Source organism: Coregonus lavaretus (genome assembly GCF_964263955.1).
Source record: "Coregonus lavaretus genome assembly, chromosome: 36".
Lineage (NCBI taxonomy): Eukaryota > Metazoa > Chordata > Actinopteri > Salmoniformes > Salmonidae > Coregonus > Coregonus lavaretus.
Genome location: NC_140023.1, coordinates 15,722,138 through 15,746,712, shown reverse-complemented (window position 1 = coordinate 15,746,712; position 24,575 = coordinate 15,722,138). Strand labels below are relative to the sequence as shown.

Sequence of the window (24,575 nt, the reverse complement as noted above, 5' to 3'; positions counted from 1 at the left end):
GTGAGAGCCAGAAATCTTGCTTGTTTGTAGGTGACCAAATACTTATTTTCCACCATAATTTGCAAATAAATTCATTAAAAATCCTACAATGTGATTTTCTGGAAAAAAAAATTCTCAATTTGTCTGTCATAGTTGACGTGTACCTATGATGAAAATTACAGGCCTCTCTCATCTTTTTAAGTGGGAGAACTTGCACAATTGGTGGCTGACTAAATACTTTTTTTCCCCACTGTATATGACTGGATGGTCTTTAGAGATAGATGGAGGGGTTGACAGTAGCTGAAGGATAAGACTAAAAACAAACTAAATATAACTAATGTAAAATATACTGTCTCCGTAAAATGTATATAGTGTGTATAAGTTGGAAGTAGAAGCGTTGTTGTCCATTTGTTTACTCCAATTAGGGAAGGGCTGGTAGGCTTAGGGGAAAATAATAAAGGAAAATATATCAAATATATATATATATATATATATATATATATATATATATATATATATATATATATATATATATATATATATATATATATATGGGATGGGAAATTATGCAGACAATTACATTGATGGAAGTCACAATCTGCAATATTAAAGCTGATCTACCCCCTAAAAAGAAAAACAATTAAAGAAAAACATTGGGATACGATTCAAGAGCAGGCTTTACAGCACTATTCATTGGAAATCAGTGTTGCGAGTGTCATGTGTGTGAAACCACTAAATAAATCGCTACAGACAGCTTTAAGGGCTTGAACCAATTCTCCTGGAAAAAAATGCTACTCTGAGGCAGGGTTTCCGTTAGCCGGTAATAGCCGGCTTTTGGCCCCACATATTTTTTTACCACTGGCCAATTGTCAGAAGAAATTCATAAATCCCATTGTGAAATAATGCATTTTTGCGTATTAACTGATTGAAATACCAGTTGATGTAACGAGAGCTGCTGCTACAGCTCATCAGACAGCTGTTCGTTGCTGCTGGAGTGAAACCTGCTTTATTAAGCGCAAACATCACGCAACATTTCTAAACGCAATCGTGTGTTAAAAACAGTTTTGATGACCAAGGATGAAATAGAGCTACTATTTTTATTTCTCAACTGGTATTTGAAGCACGCTTCCCATTCATGTGCATATGCCACTAGGCAGGCTTCAGCCCGTCACACACCACTTTGCAATGAGCTGGAGGCAGTATACTTTTTGAAAACATATCCTTAATCGTTTGAAACCTGAATGTTTTACTACATGAGGCATGTCTTAACTTGCTTCAAAGTAGCCTAGCCAAAATCCAACCAAACGTACAGGCAATTATTTTATAAAGAATTCCATATGCCATTGAAAGCAGTAGCCTGTTTCTCTCATGTTATATTGGTTTTCAAGTCAACTTTCTTAAAAATTGTCCAGTAGCCAAAAGCCACAATCCTAGTCATATTAGTAACCCATGCTAGTTGTTGCATCTTTAGATCTCCCCTCTTTCTAAATTTATAACAGATATTTTCATCTGTCTCATGAACGAACATTCGCGCTTAGCCTACTGCCTTGTGCGCATTGCTGCACTTCTAAAGTAAATAAATAATAGTTTATCAACATTTTCAGCTAAACGTTCAGATCTGTTGCATGAGCTTCATTGCTTGTTGACGTTTTTTGGGATGTAGCCTAGGCCTACTGGTTGGATGAATTTGGGGTCTATCATCCCACAACTGTCCCACAGTCTGTTTGGAATTGGCTATTTCTTTCCTGCACAGAATGGCAAGCTGACCAATATAATAGGTTCACTTTTCTACAGGGGATAGTAGATTGACATAGGCTAGTGATTTTGCTGTTTGTTACTCATCTTATTGGCTGAGGAAAATTAAATGTGGACAGTTATTCTAACATCTTCAAATTGCGCATCGGAATTCGGTAAGAAAGATGCATGGCGTTGCATCCTCGAGTTGCATGTTCTGTTAAGATGAATTGCCATGATCTAAATGTGATTTCTGCCATTCTGAGCACCGTGGGTGGACGGCCTAATCAGGTTACGCACCCAATGCAAATGGGTCCGGTAAATTTCTTTAATGTCCGGTAAATTAAAATGCAAGGCGCCACATTTGCCTAATGGAAACCCTGCTCTGAGGGCTCACCATCAGAGAGAGAGAGGGTCACAGTAGTTTAATGAGCAACACTCAAATAGAATATAAACTACACTGAACAAAAATATAAAACGTAAAATGCAACAATTCCAAAGATTTCCCTAAGTTACAGTTTATATAAGGAAATCAGTCAATTGAAATAAATTCATTTGGCCCTAATCTATGGATTTCACATGACTGGGAATAGAGATATGCATCTGCTGGTCACAGATACCTTTTTTTTAAATGTAGGGGCGTGGATCATAAAACCGGTCAGTATCTGGTGTGACCACCATTTGCCTCATGCAATGCGACACATCTCCTTTGCATAGAGTTGATCAGGCGGTTGATTGTGGCCTGTGGAATGTTGTCCCACTCTTCAATGGCTGTGCCAAGTTGCTGGATATCGTCAGGAAATGGAACACGCTGTCGTACACGTCGATCCAGAGCATCCCAAATATGCTCAATGGGTGACACGTCTGATGAGTATGCAGGCCATGGAAGAACTGGGACATCCAGCTTCCAGGAAGTGTACAGATCCCTGCGACATGGGGCCGTGCATTATCATGCTGAAACATGAGGTGATGGCGGCAAATTAATGGCACGACAATGGGCATCAGGATCTCGTCACGGTATCTTTCTGCATTCAAATTGCCATTGATAAAATGCAATTGTGTTCATTGTCCGTAACTTATGCCTGCCCATACCATAACCCCACCTGCCACCATGGGGCACTCTGTTCACAACGCTGACATCAGCAAACCGCTCGCCCACACGACGCCATACATGCCATCTGCAATCTGCCCGGTACAGTTGAAACCGGGATTCATCCATGAAGAGCACACTTCTCCAGCGTGCCAGTGGCCATCGAAGGTGAGCATTTTCCCACTGAAGTCGGTTACGATGCCGAACTGCAGTCAGGTCAAGACCCTGGTGAGGACGAGCACGTAGATGAGCTTCCCTGAGACGGTTTCTGACAGTTTGTGCAGAAAATCTTTGGTTGTACAAACCCACAGTTTCATCAGCTGTTCGGGTGGCTGGTCTCAGACGATCCCACAGGTGAAGAAGCCGGATGTGGAGATCCTGGGCAGGCGTGGTAACACGTGATCTGCGGTTGTACGGCCAAATTCTCTAAAACAACGTTGGAAGCGGCTTATGGTAGAGATATTGACATTAAATTCTCTGGCAACAGCTCTGGTGGACATTCCTGCCGTCAGCATGCCAATTGCACCACCCCTCAAAACTTGAGACATCTGTGGCATTGTGTTGTGTGACAAAACTGCACATTTTAGAGTGGCCTTTTATTGTCCCCAGCACAAGGTGCACCTGTGTAATGATCATGCTGTTTAAATCAGCCTTCTTGATATGCCACACCTGTCAGGTGGATGGATTATCTTGGCAAAGGAGAAATGCTCACTAACAGGGATGTGAACAAATTTGTGCACAACATTTTAGCAAAATAAGCTTTTTGTGTATCTGGAACATTTCTGGGATCTTTTATTTCAGCTCATGAAACATGGGACCAACAATTTACATGTTGCGTTTATATTTTTGTTCAGTGTATTAACATACATGTGCCACACAGAGAGCCCAGTTCAGAGGATAGTTGGGCCTCATCTCCTGCGATCATTCTTGGAATAAAAACGCAAAGGAATATGCAGAGAGAGAGGGAGAGTGACCTTTTTTCAGATGATATCGCCTTTAATCCTTAGCATGGTCCTGCTAGGGACACAAGCTGTAAGAGGCTGATACAACGGCCCAAATGCCACCTTGCATCTGCATCTCTAGGTTGCATATTAAATGGAGAGCTAGCTACAGCACTCGGTCTGAAGAGGACGTTATTAGAGGGACACACCAGAAGGCAGCCATATTGGTCAAGTTGAACACTTTTACCTCATCGGCTACAGTTGATGGGTTGTACATTGGAAGGAATGTTGAAGAAATTGTGTTGTAGCATGTCTGTGAGTCACAGCTTTTATTGCCGGCAGGTAGCCTAGCGGTTAGAGCTTTGGGCCAATAACCAAAAGGTCGGGAGTTCGAATCCCAGAGCCGACAAGGTGAAAAATCTATCGATGTGGCCTTGAGCAAGGCACTTAATTGCTCCAGACCCTGGCCATGACCCCACTTTCCGAGGGTTTCTCAGGGGGAGTTGGGCTATGCAAAAAACACATTTCCAATTCACACATGCGTATAATATACACTAGTACTATGTGAAATAGGACAAATATAAGCACCCACCTAATTCTTTATTATTATTAAATACATTGTCAACTGCCTTTAGCTATCACTTGCACTACTACACATAGGCTGCAGAGCAAAATAACACACTAACGCCAAGGCGTGACTCCCAACCAAGCTTTATATGAGAAAATGTGATGGTAGAGATAAAACTGGGTCTCACTTTCCAATGAATGCCTGTTGAAAACTATTTGAGGTGGTCTTTGTCTCTCTTCAACACAAATATCACACACACACACACACACACACACACACACACACACACACACGTCATTTACAGATTGTGGCATGCTAGAAAGCTTGGCTTACTGAGAGAACATACAGTAAATGAGGATTACTGATATGAACTATTTTACTGAAAATGTCCCTTTATTTTTTGTTGTTATAGTGGCATTGCCTCCTGCTGGACAGGATGGAAGCTGCTCCGACATAATAAGATTATTCTGAGAAATTACCTCTTGAATGAAACTAAAATTTACTTTGAGCCAATGCAAATGCCAGTTTTTCACACAGAGTGAAGCAGCGTCGGGATGTGTGAGTGATGGTCAGCAATTAGACTTGGCATTTCCGTCTCAAACAGTCGTTAGTCACTTCCGAACAAGTCCCACGTGATAATGTTAATATCTCTGAATTGCTGCAATTAGAAAAGGTTTGCTCTAAGGCCCGATCATTTTTTTGCTTTCAAAATGTCACCGGGGGAAATTGACTTATCTCAGACGGGGGAAAATAAAACATTTGTATCAATAGATCTATGGTCTCTGACTATGGTCTCTATCATGTTAATATCTTTGAATAAAAAAATCTCATCAGTGAAACCGATAAATGTCACCATTAGGTATTTTGTACAAGCCAATTAATGTGTCACAAATGTACCTCATCTATAAGAAGTTAAACACTATTGTCATATTGTGACAATTGATTAGGACCACAAGCGTAACATGAAGCACCAATACGATACTGTTTGTTGTTCTTCTTAAGGAAAAGCTCATGATTCCCTAGTTCCTCTAGTTGAACATGGCGGATCAAACATGTGTCAGTAGCCCTCTGGCTCTTTGTCTGACAAATAGGCATTACGCTTGGGTGGTCTTTAAGAAAGATGACTGGTGTTGTTTTACATGGGGGGAGTGTGGGGGGGGGGGGCGACAGTATCTTAAAGAAGCCCACCGCTTTGATGGAGCTGCGTGTTTTCTCTTTCCACTCGTGGCTGCTCAGCTCAAAGGTGCAGTGCACGTAGGTCTCTCTGTCGTACGAGCCCAGGATAAAAAGCCTGAAGGAGAAATTACAGAAGAAAAAGCAAATATTAGACAATACATCATTACTGATTATCTCCGTCTCCCTAAGTGTAGTGCATAGCCTACAATATGTAACAATATTTAAAATACAGATGTACAGTGCCTTCGGAAAGTATTCAGACCCCATGACTTTTTCTACATTTTGTTAAGTTAGGCCTTACTCTAAAATGAAGTAAATAAACAATTTTCCTCAGCATTCTACACATAATAACCCATAATGACATAGCAAAAACAGTTTTTTAGATAGTATAGCAAATGTATTAACAATAAACAGAAATACCTTATTTACATACACTGCCAGTCAAACACACCTACTCATTCAAGGGTTTTTCTTTATTTTTACAGTTTTTTTACATTGTAGAATAATAGCGAAGACATCAAAACTATGAAATAACACATATGGAATCATATAGTAACCAAAAAAGTGTTAAACTAATCAAAATATATTTGAGATTCTTCAAACAGCCACCCTTTGCCTTAATGACAGCTTTGCACTCTCTTGGCATTCTCTCAACCAGCTTCATGAGGTAGTCACATGGAAAGCATTTCAATTAACAGGTGTCCCTTCTTAAAAAAGTTAATTTGTGGAATTTCTTTCCTTCTTAATGCGTTTGAGCCAGTCAGTTGTGACAAGGTAGGGGGGGTATACAGAAGATAGCCCTGTTTGGTAAAAGACCAAGTCCATATTATGGCAAGAATAGCTCAAATAAGCAAAGAGAAACGACAGTCCATCATTACTTTAAGACATGAAGGTCAGTCAATACGGAACATTTCAAGAACTTTGAACGTTTCTTTAAGTGCAGTCGCAAAAACCATTAAGCGCTATGATGAAACGGGCTCTCATGAGGACCGCCACAGGAAAGGAAGACCCAGAGTTACCTCTGCTGCAGAGGATAAGTTCATTAGAGTTAACTGCACCTCAGATTGCAGCCCAAATAAATGCTTCACAGAGTTCAAGTCACAGCCACATCTAAACATCAACTGTTCAGAGGGGACTGTTTGAATCAGGCCTTCATGGTCGAATTTCTGCAAAGAAACCACTACTAAAGGACACCAATAATAAGAAAAGACCTGCTTGGGCCAAGAAACACGAGCAATGGACATTCGACCGGTGGAAATTCGTCCAAATTTGAAATGTTTGGTTCCAACCGCTGTGTCTTTGTGAGACGCGGTGTGGGTGAACGGATGATCTCCTCATGTGTAGTTCCCACCATAAAGCATGGAGGAGGCGGCGTTATGGTGTGGGGTGCTTTGCTGGTGACACTGTCTGTGATTTATTTATTTATTTTACCAAGAAGGAGTAAATACCCAATTGAGATGGTTTGGGATGAGTCCGACGGCAGAGTGAAGGAAAAGCAGCCAACAAGTGCTCACCATATGTGGGAACTCCTTCAAGACTGTTGGAAAAGCATTCCAGGTGAAGCTGGTTGAGAGAATGCCAAGAGTGTGCAAAGCTGTCATCAAGGCAAAGGGTGGCTATTTGAAGAATCTCAAATATAAAATACATTTTGATTTGTTTAACACTTTCTTTGGTTACTACATGATTCCATATGTGTTATTTCATAGTTTTGATCTCTTCAATAGTATTCTACAATGTAGAAAATAGTAAAAATAAAGAAAAACCCTTGAATGAGTAGGTGTGTCCAAACTTTTGACTGGCAGTGTATGTAAATAAGGTATTTCTGTTTATTGTTAATACATTTGCTATAATATCTAAAAAACTGTTTTTGCTCTGTCATTATGGGGTATTATGTGTAGAATGCTGAGGAAAATGGTGAATAGGTGTGTCCAAACTTTTGACTGGTACTGTAAGTATTCAGACCCTTTGCTATGAGACTCGAAATTGAGCTCAGGTGCATCCTGTTTCCATTGATCATCCTTGAGATGTTTCTACAACTTGATTGGAGTCCACCTGTGGTCAATTCAATTGATTGGACATGGAAAGGCACACACCTGTCTAAATAAGGTCCAACAGTTGACAGTGCATGCCTGAGCAGAAACCAAGCCATGAGGTCGAAGGAATTGTCCGTAGAGCTCCGAGACAGGATTGTGTCGAGGCACAGATCTGGGGAAGCGTACCAAAACATTTCTGCAGCATTGAAGGTCCCCAAGAACACAGTGGCCTCCATCATTCTTAAATGGAAGAAGTTTGGAACCACTAAGGCTCTTCCTAGAGCTGTCCGCCCGGCCAAACTGAGCAATCGGGGGAGAAGGGCCTTGGTCAGGGAGGTGAGAGAAACTGTGGAGATGAGAGAAACTTCCAGAAGGACAACCATCTCTGCAGCACTCCACCAAATCAGGCGTTTATTGTAGAGTGGCCAGACGGAAGCCACTCCTCAGTAAAAGGCACATGAAAGCCCGCTTGGAGTTTGCCAAAAGGCACCTAAAGACTCTCAGACCATGAGAAAAAAGATTATCTGGTCTGATGAAACCAATATTTAATTATTTGGCCTGAATGCCAAGCGTCACATTTACATTTTTTTACATTTTAGTCATTTAGCAGACGCTCTTATCCAGAGCGACTTACAGTTAGTGAATGCATACGTTTATTATTATTACTAATTTTTTTTTATTATAATTTTTTTACTGGCCCCCCGTGGGAAACCAACCCACATCCCTGCCGGCCAAAGCCTCCCGTACCTTGGACGACACTGGACCAATTGTGCGCCGCCCATGGGCCTCCCGGTTGCGGCCGGCTGCGACAGAGCCTGGACTCAAACCAGGATCTCTAGTGGCACAGCTAGCACTGCGATGCAGTGCCTTAGACCACTGCGCCACTCCACATCTGGAAGAAACCTGGCACCATCCCTACGGTGAAGCATGGTGGTGGCATCATCATGCTGTGGGGATGTTTTTCAGCGGCAGGGACTGGGAGACTAGTCAGGATCGAGGGAAAGATGAACGGAGCATAGTACAGAGAGATCCTTGATGAAAACCTGCTCCAGAGTGCTCAAGACCTCAGACTGGGGTGAAGGTTCACCTTCCAACAGGACAACGACCCTAAGCACACAGCCAAGACAATGCAGGAGTGGCTTCGGGACAAGTCTCTGAATGTCCTTGAGTGGCCCAGCCAGAGCCCGGACTTGAACCCCATCGAACATCTCTGGAGAGACCTGAACATAGCTGTGCAGCAACGCTCCCCATCCAACCTGACAGAGCTTGAGAGGATCTGCAGAGAAGAATGGGAGAAACTCCCCAAATACAGGTGTGCCAAGCTTGTAGCGTCATACCCAAGAAGACTTGATGCTGTAATCGCTGCCAAAGGTGCTTCAACAAAGTACAGATTAAAGGGTCTGAATTCTTATGTAAATCGGATATTTCTGTTTTTTATTTGTAATACATTTGCAAAAATTTCTAAAAACCTATTTTTGCTTTGTCATTTTGGGGTATTGTGTGTTGGGCTCCCGATTGGCGCAGCGGTCTAAGGCACTGCATCTCAGTGCTTGAGGAGTCACTACAGACCCCCTGGTTCGATTCCAGGCTGTATCACAAGCGGCCGTGATTGGGAGTCACATAGGGCGGCGCACAATTGGCTCAGCGTCATCCGGGTTTGGCCGGTGTAGGCCGTCATTGTAAATAAGAATTTGTTCTTAACTGACTTGCCTAGTTAAATAAAGGTAAAATAAAAATAAATCAATAAAAAATTGATGAGGTGGAAAAACAATTTAATACATTTTTCAATAAGGCTATAACGTAACAACATGTGGAAAAAGTCAAGGGGTCTGAATACTTTCCGAAGGCACTGTACACACTTGAATGACCTTGATGCCACTGTAGACAAACCAAATCCTTTGGGCTGGGACAAGTGTTTTCAGGTGCTACTAGGATGCATCAGAGACCCCTGACCAATGGTTACATGGATACTGAAGCAAACACTGTCAAGGCTATTGCTGCCCCCTTGTGAAGTGATGAAAATACACCAGAAAATAATTAAATACTGTAGTAAAGCAGTAGTACCTGTGCATTTGAAGTGTTTACCTATTTATATTGCAGGATTACTTTCTACAATATACAGTATATGTAAACCTATTTGATATTGATAGTTTCAAAAAATGTTTTTTTACTTAATTTTAAGGTCATAAAAATACAACTGACAAGTGTCTAAAAAAGCAAACAAAGAAACGGTAGTAACCATTTTTATTTGCCTCAATTACACCACTGGACATGCACTTGTCCCATTGACTCAATTGGGTCCCCAATTACTGCATACAACAAGCTCTATCTGTATACAGGATACTGGATGTGCGGATGATATGCTGGATTCTGGATTAACAATATGCTGACTATGTCTCCATCTGCTGGTGACAGACAGCACATTTTTCACAGACTTGACAACCTAATCCTGCCAATCACTGCTGACTGATTAGAATTTCTTCAAACTCCTTTCGAAATTGAGGTCAAATCTGGCCACTTAAACTTAGGACACACTTCTTCTGTCTACCCAGGGCCTGGCTTTAAATCAGTTACCAAAACACACTCATTATTTCTATTAATGTATTATATATACACAGTATATGTTGGATGCATGGTAGGCAAGAGAAAGCAAGCATGCTATCATTACATTTTAAGAGGTGTTTCACTGTCAGTTGGCAGTAACCAACAGACAGAAAGTAACCAATCAAAACTAAGAGGAGAACATACAAATAAACAACATGACAGGCAGTTTAAAATGATCTTGTTGCAATAAAGTCGCTCTGGATAAGAGCGTCTGCTAAATGACGTAAATGTATAAAATAAAATATTCATCTGAACCAATTCACTGTTCATTTCAGGTCCATTTAGAATATAATGATATTCCTCTGAATATCAACAACCTTTTATGCCTATTCAAAACAACGAAGACCTTCACGCAGTTCAGTTCCATTTGTCTCCATCCCAATGGAATCCTACAGAGATAAACCCAATATTAGGCACGGTAGAGCCTGTGTAAGTTGAAGTGGATGGGTGTCATTGTCAGACGTGTCTGGCTGGCCCAGTGAGGTAAGAGGGTATCCATTTGCAGCAGCTGTAAGGATAGGAGTGCTAGCCAGCCAGCCATAGCTTGGGCCTGGCCTCATAATGGGCAGGGACTGTGTATTATTAATGAGGAGCTTTTCTGGATGTCCTACAGTCTGCGGCCACTAGACCCAAGCAACACAACACGGGCTTACACCGCCGTCAGGACAGGGTGGAGGAGACACTGCTCAGGCCCAGAGCTGACATGTTTAAATTGTCATTGGCCCAGAGGAGAAGTGGGTGGTTTTTAGGGAGGAAGGGGAGACTAGAGAAGAGATACATGACCTACCCCAAGACAAAGGGGCTGCTTTTTAACTGTGCTAGGCATTGTCGCCCAAATTGATTAGGTTACTTTGAGCAGGAGGTAACTAAATTACCTGGTAAATGTATAGCCTTGCTGGTTAAGTTCATTAGTGATGCATTTCCTTCATGGGTGTGGCCAGAGAATAAAAGGCATTGAGCCTTAATCAAGAACAGGCTTGGACACCTAGCACATATACTGGTGAAAAATGCAAGGTCTAGATATCGTCCAGACTGTTTTAGCGCCTTTTAACGCAGATGTAATCTCGGAAACCAATAAATAAATGTTGCGTAATTGAGTCAGATGCTTGATTAAATTCTGGGGGAGACGTGTTAGAAAATATACTACAACGAGGAGCAGACACAGAGCGGTAGCTCCACCCCACTCTCTTTGCAAGTTAGGGCAAGTCCATGTGCCAAATGTCCCCTCCCTTTCCGAAATTCAAAAGATGCGAACACCAGCAAAATCGTGATTTGTCCAAATGATCAGTGATGAAAAATCTGCGCCCCGGGCCAAAGTTCCTCGTTAATCATCGCATTCCACAGTCTGTTGACAGACGCTACAATACCAGTTATGCTATGTGCGTCTGTCCACGAGAGATTAACGCCGATGTAATATAATAAAAGTGGGTTTCACCATAAGATTAAGTCTAACCTGCCAAGTGGCTCAAACCAGGCTGGAATACACACAGTAGGTGGCCTACCTCATGATGCTACATAAAGAGTGCTGAACATAAATGTATATACAGTTGTGACCAAATATGTTGGCACCCTTGCACTTAAATTAAATAATTCAATTTTTCTTCTAAAATAAGTTTAAATGTAAAGATAAACAGATGGTCGGTCTCCACACCTTGTTATTGGATTTTCAACATTGCAGAACACATTTTAATTATGTTAACTTAAGTTTACAATTTTCATTTAGAAAATAAAGACAAATGGCTTGAACAAAAGTATTGCCACCCTGAAGTTACTTATTGGTTGCAGAGCCATTTCCTGAAGCCATCAATGAGCTTGCTGCAACTTTCTACTGGCAATTTGGCACACTTTTCAGCAGCAAACTGCACTAATTCATCAATGTTTGAGGGGTGCCCTCCAACTGTTGTTTTCAGCTCTCACCATAGGTTATAAATGTGATTCAGATCTGGACTCTTCGCTGGCAACGCCAGGGCTTGTTCTTGAACCATTTCAAGGTGCTTTTGATGTGTGTTTGGGGTTGTTGTCCTGCTGGAAAACCCACAACCTCCAACAGAGATCCAGTTTTTGGACAGAAGGTTGAACATTGCACTCCAAAACACCTTGATAATTTGCTGATTTCATGATGTCTTGCACATGTTCATGGCCCCCAGTACCAGAGGCAGCTTAGCAACCCCACAGCATAACCTCCCGAGTGGCGCAGTGGTCTAAGGTACTGCATCGCAGTGCTAGCTGTGCCACTAGAGATCCTGGTTCGAATCCAGGCTCTGTTGTAGCCGGCTGCGAACGGGAGACCCATGAAGCGGCGCACAATTGGCCCAGGGTAGGGGAGGGAATGGCTGGCAGGGATGTAGCTCAGTTGGTAGAGCATGGCGTTTGCAACGCCAGGGTTGTGGGTTCGATTCCCACGGGGGGCCAGCATGAAAAAAATAAAAATAAATGTATGCACTCACTAACTAAGTCGCTCTGGATAAGAGGGTCTGCTAAATGACTAAAATGTAAATGTAAAATTATCAAACCTCCCATGTTCGATTTTAGGGAGGGTATTATTTTCTTTGAATGCTTCATGTGGTCGTTGGTAAACATAGGAAGACCCCATTACTGAAGGAGACACAAAAAAGCCTGATTGAAAGTCTCAAAAACCCACCTAAACAAGCTTAACTCCTGGGGGAAATGTTCTGTGGACCATTGAAAAAAATGTATAGCTCTTTGGCAATACAGATCAGCGCTGTGTTTACCGACAACAAATTGAAGCATTCAATGAGAAGAATGCCTTCCCTACAATCAAACATGGTGAGGTTTGATAATGCTGGGGTTGCTTTGCTGCCACTGGTACTAGGGGCCTTGAACGTGCGCAACGCATCATGAAATCAGCAGATTATCAAGGTGTCCAAAAACTGGGTTTCCATTGAAGATTGTGTGTCTTCCAGCAGGACAAGGCCCCAAACACGCATCAAAAACCACCCAGGAATGGTTCAAGAAGAAACGCTGGACTGTTCTGGAGTGGCCAGCGAAGAGTCCAGATCTGAATCACATCCAAAACCTATGGCGAGATCTGAAAACAGCAGTTGGTGGAGGCCACCACTCAAACATTGAAGAATTACAGCAGTTTGCTGCTGAAGAGTGGCCCAAATTGCCAGTAGAAAGGTGCAGCAAGCCAATTGATGGCTACAAAAAGTGTTTGTCTGCAGTTATCTTGGCCAAACGTTGTGCAACCAAGTACTAGCTCTTGGGTGTCACCAATTATGGCCATGCCATGTCAACATTTCTCTAAATTCAAATGTTTTACTTAAGTTTCCAAAAATAAAATTAGTTCTGCATTGTTGAAAATCCAATAAGGTGTGGAGACAAAAAGTTTTTCAATTTCAAGATATTCTAGAAGAAATTTGTAATTATTTATGAAAAGTGCAATGGTGTCAATGGTGCCTTGCAAAAGTATTCATCCCCCTTGGCGTTTTTCCTATTTTGTTGCATTACAACCTGTAATTTAAATGGATTTTTATTTGGATTTCATGTAATGGACACACATAAAATAGTCCAAATTGGTGAAGTGAAAAAATAAATAACGGAAAAGTGGTGTGTGCATATGTATTCACCCCCTTTGCTATGAAGCACCTAAATAAGATCTGGTGCAACCAATTACCTTCAGAAGTCCCATAATAAGTTAAATAAAGTCCACCTGTGTGCAATCTAAGTGTCACATGATCTGTCACATGAGCTCATTATATATATACACACACCTGTTCTGAAAGGCCCCAGCGTCTGCAACACCACTAAGCAAGGGGCACCACCAAGCAAGCGGCACCATGAAGACCAAGGAGCTCTCCAAACAGGTTAGGGACAAAGTTGTGGAGAAGTACATATCAGGGTTGGGTTATAAAAAAATATCCGAAACTTTAAAACATCCCACAGAGCACCATTAAATCCATTATTTAAAAAATTGAAAGAATATGGCACCACAACAAACCTGCCAAAAGAGGGCCGCCCACCAAAACTCACGGACCAGGCAAGGAGGGCATTAATCAGAGAAGCAACAAAGAGACCAAAGATAACCCTAAAGGAGCTGCAAAGCTCCACAGCGGAGATTGGAGCATCTGTCCATAGGACTACTTTAAGCCGCACACTCCACAGAGCTGGGCTTTACGGAAGAGTGGCTAGAAAAAAGCCATTGCTTAAAGAAAAAAATAAGCAAACTCGTGTTCGCCAAAAGGCATGTGGGAGACTCCCCAAACATATGGAAGAAGGTACTCTGGTCAGATGAGACTAAAATTTAGCTTTTTGGCCATCAAGGAAAATGCTATGTCTGGCGCAAACCCAACACCTCATCACCCTGAGAACACCATCCCCACAGTGAAGCATGGTGGTGGCAGCATCATGCTGTGGGGATGTTTTTCATCAGCAGGGACTGGGAAACTGGTCAGAATTTAAGGAATGATGGATGGCGCTAAATATAGGGAAATTCTTGAGGGAAACCCGTTTCACTCTTCCAGAGATTTGAGACTGGGACGGAGGTTCACCTTCCAGCAGGACAATGACCCTAATCATACTGCTAAAGCAACACTCAAGTGGTTTAAGGGGAAACATTTAAATGTCTTGGAATGGCCTAGTCAAAGGCCAGACCTCAATCCAATTGAGAATCTGTGGTATGACTTAAAGATTGATGTACACCATCGGAACCCATCCAACTTGAAGGAGCTGGAGCAGTTTTGCCTTGAAGAATGGGCAAAAATCCCAGTGTCTGGATGTGCCAAGCTTATAGAGACATACCTCAAGAGACTTGCAGCTGTAATTGCTGCAAAAGGTGGCTCTACAAAGTATTGACTTTGGTGGGGGGGGTGAATAGTTATGCACGCTCAAGTTCAGTTTCTTTGTCTTATTTCTTGTTTGTTTCACAATAAAAAAATATTTTGCATCTTCAAAGTTGTAGGCATGTTGTGTAAATCAAATGATACAAACCCCCCCAAAAATCAATTTTAATTCCAGGTTGTAAGGCAACAAAATAGGAATAATGCCAAGGGGGGTGAATACTTTCGCAAGCCACTGTAATTGGCAGCAACTGTATAAGTTACACACAATACATTGTATCCCTGGGCAGAAAAGCTGTGGAGACTGCAGACTGCTCTTAGTCGCAATAGGCCTCTCAGGACCGTAACACTGTGTTCTGTAAAGTAACACTACATGTAACATGGGAAGGGTTGGCTCAGTGTGTGTATAATTATATTCTCTTACAGTATATAATCTCTGATAAAACAGAGTATTGCTGTGATGCATTGGGAAATACCCCCCCTCCCCCGTGTTACCAAGAATGAATCCTTGTTCATATTACCCATAAGCACTCCCCCTTGTGGTTGAAGGCTGCGTTGTGAGACAGACGCCACATACTTTTAAAATGTTCAAACTTTGCGTCGTCTTCAGTCCAGCCAGAGTCCATCGAAGAACAGAAAGTTGCCAAACCACAGAAGATTAAAATATTGAGGGCTTTATGGGATAGCTAGCAACTTGTAAATAATTACCCATTCCTATAAGTGAGTAGTAATTTAATAGTAATATTAAATAATACGCATTGGCTGTGAGCCAATTATATTATATGACTGTTGCTTCCCGTTTAAGTTTACTTTGATGGTAATGACGTTTGTTTTTGATGATAATTATAAGGTGACTACAATGGTATCTTCAACCTAGCCTAGCTAGCTAGCTGCAGCGCAAGCTAGCTTGACTTGCTATAAAGTTAAAGAAACAAGTTGAAGAAAAAGTAACTAAACAAAACATGTTTTATTATCACCTTAAACAATATATTTATCCTGTATTGAATAAAAAGGTAATCTTTTTGCAATCTCCCAAAATAAATGCTATCACTGACGAGAGACAGGGTCTCTTCCATCTTGCGTTACAAACACTACACTTAATGAAACGCGTCAGTGTGACTGTTTGAGATCTGCATGGAGGAATGGGCCAAAATACCAGCAACAGTGTGTGAAAACCTTGTGAAGACTTACAGAAAACGTTTGACCTGTGTCATTGCCAACAAAGGGTATATAACAAAGTATTGAGAAACTTTTGTTATTGACCAAATACTTATTTTCCACCATAATTTGCAAATAAATTCATTAAAAATCCTACAATGTGATTTTCTGGATATTTTTTTTCTCATTTTGTCTGTCATAGTTGACGTGTACCTATGATGAAAATTACAGGCCTCTCTCATCTTTTTAAGTGGGAGAACTTGCACAATTGGTGGCTGACTAAATACTTTTTTTCCCCACTGTAAACAGGGAATGAGACATCCTACCTGCTACATTCAACAAGGGTGACCCTAAGCCGGCCCTCCACCAATCCTGTGTCCTGAACGGAGAGGTCCAAGTCGCAGGCGGAAGATCCGATGGGAGGTTGCACTTGGAACGGGAAAAAGGGTTTGTATCTGTAAAAAACACAAATAATAGACAATGATTCAATTAGAAAATGGTTGTCCATTTGTTGTTTATTGCTAGTGATTTCAGTGTTAACATACTTAGGGCCTAAATCAAAGCAAAAGTCAGATTTAAGCAGCGTTTGACAATCTAAGCATAGGCCTATGCCTTTTCCATTACAGGAAAAAAACTAACAGAGAACTTGTGATCACTTCCCTCAAATCCCAAACACAAACACTACTGTTTCAGCAAGTTGATTCAGCGAGTAAGCATTGCTTAAAACACTTCTGCTGAGTTCTGCTTTTCTAACCACCATGCTGTTGGAGAAGTTGAGAAGCAAAGCCCTGAGGACATCCGGTGCTAACTCGCTAATGTCTATGTTTCAGATGATGATCTGCTGTTAGCCCACAGCAATAGTTTAACAGACACAGAACCGGTTTGTCACGATCGTTTAATGACTGGTCGAACCAAGGCGCAACGTGATAAGCGTACATATTTATTTAAGTACTGAACACGACAAAACAACAAACAAACGATACGTGAAGTCTTAAGGTTACACAAAACAAACCTATACAGAACAAGATCCCACAAACTAACTGGTGCCAACAGGCTGCCTAAGTATGGTCCCCAATCAGAGACAACGAGCTACAGCTGCCTCTGATTGGGAACCACCCTGGCCAACATAGATCTAAATGATCTAGAACTAAACATAGAAAAACACAACATAACACGGAATATACACACCCTGACTCAACAAATCAACGTCCCCGAGTCGTGGTGAGATGAGAGGAAACGTGGGGGAGAGATGGAGACGAGATGGTGCTTTTAGAAAGTATGCATACCACTTTACTTATTCCACATTTTGTTGTGTTACAGCCTGAATTCAAAATGGATTAAATCGATTTTTTTCTCTTACCCATCTACACACAATGACAAACTGAAAATATGATTTAGAAATGCCTGCAAATTACTGAAAATGAAATTCTGAAATATCACTTACGTAAGTATTCACACCCGAGTCAATGCTTTGCAGAAGCACCTTCGGCAGCGAATTCAGCTGTGAGTCTTTCTGGGTAAGTCTCTAAGGGCCCGGTTCCAACCCCAGTTAAGCCATGTAAATGGAACGCAATTCCCTTTTTATACATTTTCCTCTGCATATTCTGAATAGCGTGCTATTCACCTGCTATTAGTTTTGGGTGTGTCTACAAATACGGCGTATTCTGACCTTGAATTAATTCCCTAATAATTCCACCACCTTTACGCGGGATAAAACCATGAATAAGGTCTAGCGAACCTACCGGTTCCATGTGGAAAAAGCATCTACTTTATTTTTTAGATAGAAATAACATTCCCCATTAACTGTAATTTACAACTTGATAAGAGCTATTGATAAGAGCTAGGTAAATGAGTAATCCGTTTGGATAAGGGAATTGTAAACATAAATGACACTTGTTTTTGATACTCTGCTTGACCAAAAGTATGTGCTACTCCGGTACCAGTCGGAAAAATGTATGGAAGTATGCACTGCATGGCCAAAAGTATGTGGACACCTGCTCGTCTCATTCCAAAATTATGGGCATTAATATAGAGTTATTCCACCATTTGATGCTAGAACAGCCTCCACTCTTCTGGGAAGGCTTTCTACTAGATGTTGGAACATTGCTGCGGGGACTTGCTTCCATTCAGCCACAAGAGCATTTGTGAAGTTGGGCACTGACGTTGGGCGATTAGGCCTGGCTCACAGTCGGCATTCCAATTCATCCCAAAGGTGTTCGATGGGGTTGAGGTCAGGGCTCTGTGCAGGCCAGTCAAGTTCTTCCACACCGATGTCGACAAACCATTTCTGTATGGACCTCTCTTTGAGCACGGGGGCATTGTCATGCTGGAACAGGAAAGGGCCTTCCCCAAACTGTTGCCACAAAGTTGGAAGCAAAGAATCATATAGAATGTCATTGTATGCTGTACCACTAAGATTTCCCTTCACTGGAACTAAGGGGCCTAGCCCGAACCATGAAAAATAGCCCCAGACCATTATTCCTCCTCCACCAAACTTTACAGTTGGCACTACGCATTCGGGCAGGTAGCGTTCTCCTGGCATCGGCCAAACCCAGATTTGTCCGTCGGACTGCCAGATGGTGAAGCGTGATTCATCACTCCAGAGAACACGTTTCCACTGCTCCAGAGTCCAATGGCGATGAGATTTACAATTACATTTAAGTCATTTAGCAGACGCTCTTATCCAGATCGTCTTACACCACTCCAGCCAACGCTTGGCATTGCGCATGGTGATTTTAGCCTTGTGTGCAGCTGCTCGGCCATGGAAATCCATTTCATGAAGCTCCCGACGAACAGTTATTGTGCTGACGTTGCTTCCAGAGGCGGTTTGGAACTCGGTAGTGAGTGTTGCAACCAAAGACAGACGATTTTTACACGGTGGTCTACCCCTTCGCGGCTGAGCTGTTGTTGCTCCTAGACTTTTCCACTTCACAATAACAGCACATACAGTTGACCGGGGCAGCTCTAGCAGGGCAGAAGTTTGACAAACTGACTTGTTGGAAAGGTGGCATCCTATGACGGTGCCACATTAAAAGTCACTGAGCTCTTCGGTAAGGCCACTCTACTGCCAATGTTTGTCTATGGAGATTGCATGGCTGTGTGCTCGATTCAACACACACCCGTCAGCAACAGGTGTGGCTGAAATAGCCGAACCCACTAATTTGAAGGGGTGTCCACATACTTTTGTTTATATAGTGTATATTTGATCTTATAATCGCTGCAGACAAATTTGAAACCAGTCTTCTAACATTACCATGGGTTAAAGAACTGAATGTGGCAATTTTCAGAATGAATCAAACCACCATTCTTTCTTTAGTGCGTAAAGTCTCTCCAAACCTGTTTATGATTCATAAATACTTTCCTAACCTTTTGAAATCCACCAATTGGTGTGAAACTGAGCCAAATATGCACATATTTAGATGGCTTACTTTAATTGATCCCTAATATTCTGAACCCATTTTGTCGATACATTCTCTTGAGTCTGCCGACAAAATTCAAGCAAAGAGCACACCGTATTTAAAGGGATGTCTTAAGATAAATTAACTGAAAACCCAATTGAATTAAAACTCCACGACAAAATCTGTTGGCCAGCAAGTGGGAGGGTTTTCAGCAGTTGAATTACATTTATTCAGTGCGCACAAGGGAATCACGCCTATAAAGCCCATTACGCGCCTTCATAAGGTAAGTCTGAATACCAACTACTGAGATGTGCGTAGGAAAGGAGGAATTTCCTAAGTTGGAATTGGGTCCTAAGAGCTTTCCACACCTGGATTGTGCAACATTTGCCCATTATTATTTTCAGAATTCTCCAAGCTGTGAAATTGGTTATTGATCATTGCTAGGTAACCATTTTCAGGTCTTGCCACAGATTCTCAAGTAGATTTAAGTCAAAACTGTAACTCGGCCACTCAGGAACATTCACTGTCACAGTGTAAATTTGGCCTTGTGTTTTATGTTATTGTCCTGCTGAAAGGTTAATTAATTTCCCAGTGTCTGGTGGAAAGCAGACTAAACTAGGTTTTCCTCTAGGATTTTGCCTGTGCTTAGCTCCATTCCGTTAATTTTTTATCCTGAAAAACTCCCCAATCCTTAACGATTACAAGCATGCCTATAACATGATGCAGCCACCACTCTGCTTGAAAATATGGAGTGTAGTACTCAGTAATAATAATAATAATAATAATAATAATAATAAGCCATTTAACATACGCTTTTATCCAAAGCGATTTACAGTCATGCGTGCATACATTTTTGTGTATGGGTGGTCCCGGGGATCGAACCCACTACCTTGGCGTTACAAGCGCCGTGCTCTACCAGCTGAGCTACAGAGGACCACAGTAATGTGTTGTATTGGATTTGCCCCAAACATAACACCTCGTATTCAGGACAAAAAGTGAATTGCTTTGCCTCATTTTTTGCAGTATTACTTCAGTGCTTTGTTGCAAACAGGACGCATGTTTTGGAATATATTTATTCTGTACAGGCTTCCTTTTCACTCTGTCAATTATGTTAGTATTGTGGAGTAACTACAATGTTGTTGGTTCATCATCAGTTCTCCTATCCCAGCCATTAAACTCAGTAACTGTTTTAAAGTCACCATTGGCCCACAGAGAGAGTCCATGCAACTTATTATTTTATTTTTTTGTCATTTAGCAGACACTCTTATCCAGAGCGACTTACAGTTAGTGAGTGCATACATTTTTCATACTGTCACTTATGTGACTCATTAAGCAAAAGTTTACTACTGAACTTATTTAGGCTTGCCATAACAAAGGGGTTGAATACTTATTACTCAAGACATTTCAGCTTTACATTTTTTATTAAAGTTGTAAAAATCTTTAAAAACAATTCCAATTTGACATTATGGGGTATTGTGAGTAGGCCAGTGACAACAAAACTAAATGTAATCCATTTAAAATTCAGGCTGTAACAACAAAATGTAGCAAAAGTCAAGGGTGTGAAAACTTTCTGAAGGCACTGTAGATGCGAAATGGAGGAGATGCTATAGGAGCATCTACTGGAGGCCCACCGTTCCATTGGGCAGGCGGGCGGACAGGAAAGGCAGGAGGAAATCCCTGCCCTGCTGGGATCAGATTATCTAACAGACCTTGGGTGTTTCCTGCTCTCACTCAACAGCAGGAGGACTGACCTCAACCAGTGTGGGGTGAGACACTCACAGCTTGGCTCTCCATCTCTCTGTCTCACCCTAGTTCACACACTGACCCACTCATACAACATGATGTCCTCCAAAACGTTTTTTATTCCCAGCACTGTGACTTCCTCTATTAGGTGTGGTCATTGGCTAAAAGCAAAATTAAGGCCAATGATTAAACAGTAATGAATGGCCTCACTGTAATTATGAACATCATGTTGTTTTGGACTACACGCCTGCCTCTACTATTTTTGGCCCCATGTCTAGCCTGAAGGCCCTGGCATTCTATACCAGAGAGGATTTTGTGTAACTGTTCATTAATATAAAACGCTAGATATGAGATAAATAGCCTAACCATAGAAATAATAAATATAAATAACTTGCTCTAGTTGTGAGCCTAACCTACCTCCAAAGATGACATTTGTTTTCAAGATTAATTGTTTTTATAGCGATGCATCTCTACAACAGTTACCACTTAGATTCTTTTTTTTCTAGCGTTTTTCAAATCCAGCATCTTGAAATCCCATTTATCCTCTATGTTGACATACATAGTAGCTTCTCTGTCATGCTTCAACAGGTTGTCCAGAGAGGTCAAACAACAAGGTCGATGAGAATGGTACCACTACCCCTTTCAGCTAGCAGCATCCCAGCCCTGGCTGTACCCTCCTGGTTCTTTGGGTACTGAACAAAAGCAGAACCATTATTAATCAGTGTGGTTCTGAATAAGCCTCTGTTTTCAGGGCTCGGTTCCTTTAGGATCGGTCCTTTGTAGTTGTCAGCACACTGTCTCAAAGACATTTCCACAGGGAGAAAATAGAAGTCCAGAAGAGGGGGAGAAGAATGTGACAGTGGAGACAAAGAGACATTCTGAAGGACTTGGCTGGCTAACTAATCAGCAACATTCAGCTCATGCTAAACTTCAATATGAACAATGTCTTAGCATGTGAGAATGGCTAAACAACGCTTCATTAATCCTTAAGTATGATGAGTAGTAAGTTATGATCTACAAAGGTAGGCTAAGTCCCTAAAGGGACAGTATACTTTAAAATCAAAGTCTGTCAGATGTTTGGTGAGCGCCATGCCACACAGCCAGGTCAATCAAGGTGTGGATGGAGGACCACCATATCAAGACCCTGTTATGGCCAGCCCAATCTCCAGACCTGAACCCCATTGAAAACTTCTGGAATGTGATCAACCTAATGTTCACATCAGCAGTTGACACTGTGGTGCGCCTCTGTGGTCATGAATGAACCCAGTTCCAAAACTACTAATCGCACAAAGGCCACACAGGCCTACATTCTTAAAATCACAGTTAATATTCCATCTATTGCACAGACAGTACAGGTCAGAGCGGAAGGGGTAGCTCAGCTCAGTAACATTAGAGGGGCACTGATTAGGAGAACATAGCAGATTTTTAGGCATGAGGGCTTGACAGCACCATTCCACTACAAAGTCATCTTAATTGGAAAGCACGTTTGCATTTTGTCTCGGTGCAACTACAAGCGGGCAGACATGGCCTATCACGTTCCACACACACCATTAGCCTCATCAAAAAGCCTCAATTAAAAATGCATAAGCCACATCTCTATCCCTTTGGCCTACCTGCATCTTGCATTTAGTCTCTTTACAATTATCCATTAGCCAGTCACAAATACTGTACCCTGTCACAAAAGCAAACACTACCTAATTACTGAAAAAAACATGCATATTACAATGTAAACCAAACATGATTTTTGCTATAGGCCTAGTCTCTTATTCAAATATTATCAATAATGGTTTCTTGTATCGAGGGATCTAAAGATTGCCTTATTTCTTGTTGTTGGGCTTTAGAGCCTTTAAAAATTTAGTAGGACCAAAGCAAGCCTCAACCACAACAACCATGGGGGTTACAGTAGAAAGTGAATATCTCATTCTGAGACGGACACACAATACAGTCCTTGAATAAGTTTAACCAAATATCCCTTGCATTCTGTGCTTGGCATCCCCCATATCCAATAGACCCGATCCACTTACGGCAGCTCAGTAGCGCTGAGTGATTAGTGTTTTTTGAAGTCAATTCGGGTTCGGTTAGATTATAAAAAATAAAATAGATTTCGGTTTCGATTCTTTTTTTAAAAACATTAAAATGCACTATGCATTATGTGGGTTGAACGCTGTAACACAGAATAAAACAATTAATACAAGTCCCATGATGGTAGTGACTGCCCATTACTGCTTATCACTTATTAACCATAATGTATTCACATTACTTTACTTGAATAAAATATTTCAGTTGTGTATACTGTATTACATTTGTTTTATTTGATGACTTTATTATTTCATTCCAAGTCATCATCTCATCTCTATAGAGCTGCTGCCTATGTGGTCTGACAAAATCACTATTTTGTAGTTCTTCAAAGTAAATAAGGCATACTTTTATGACTGCTGAATACCAACTATCAATCACTTAGATATTGTATTTTCAGGTAGAGATATCACACGAAGCAACAGCTGCTCTCTATATCACCTCATGATCACGTATTCTTCGGTCTCTTCTGTAGCAGGCATAAAAGAAACACAAACGGGACAAGTGGGTGCGCAATGGATTATGGTCATTGTAGTTAATTACCACGTTTTCTGCGCTAAACTATGTAGAATATTTGCCTGTTGGAAACTACAACTCCACACATCGCACAGTTCAGGCTGGATCTGATTGATCTCTATAGAATCTGTGCAATGTGCACATTGAGCTCACAGGAAAAAAATTAACAACTAAATGGAATTCAAATAATTTAAGCATTTAAAAAATGAAAAATACCCAAAATGTTTGTTAATTGCTCAGTACTACAGCTCAGCTAATGAGAAGTCAAAAGCTGTGTGAACAATGCTCCAGCCAGACAATTCTTTCAGTAAGGAACCTTGATTCTTTAGCTCTTAAAAGATTAGCTTAGGCGTAGCTTTTTTTTTTTCTTCTGTGAAAACAGTTTGTGCACACACACAAAGACAAGAGGATTGTAATGTACTGTAGGCTCCTATAATTGGTAAAGAACAACTGGATGCAATAGTATTGGTATCTTTGTTGTGTATTCATTCAAGTGTTTACAAGCGAACATACAGTAACTCTCAAAAGATGAATATTTGTACAAACCAATAAACACGTAACATCAAAATTAAAATGGAAAGGGCAGTCTATACATAAATGCTGATAGCACCAATAAAAAACAGTAACAAATAGCTCTCTGTTGGGCTCAAAGCGTTTAAAAAGGCTACATGATAATTTGGCCTCTTCATGCTATGAAACCACAGATTAAATGTCTGATTTAGATACCACAAATCCTGACATCAAACCAGGCCAGGCTTTG

At 41.3% G+C, this 24,575-nt stretch overlaps 1 protein-coding gene across 1 annotated transcript in view; it reads right to left on the bottom strand.

Moving 5' to 3' along the window:
- The window catches only part of LOC311110928 (PDZ domain-containing protein 8-like), an 81,281-nt gene that overhangs the window by 34,583 nt on the left and 22,123 nt on the right, over nucleotides 1-24,575 (bottom strand). Inside the window, exons 2-3 of the mRNA XM_084153574.1 lie at nucleotides 16,409-16,537; nucleotides 5,501-5,603 (exon numbers count right to left, since the gene is read on the bottom strand). Of these exons, the coding sequence (XP_084009700.1) occupies nucleotides 5,501-5,603; nucleotides 16,409-16,537 (232 nt within the window). The remainder of the gene's footprint in view (nucleotides 1-5,500; nucleotides 5,604-16,408; nucleotides 16,538-24,575) is intronic.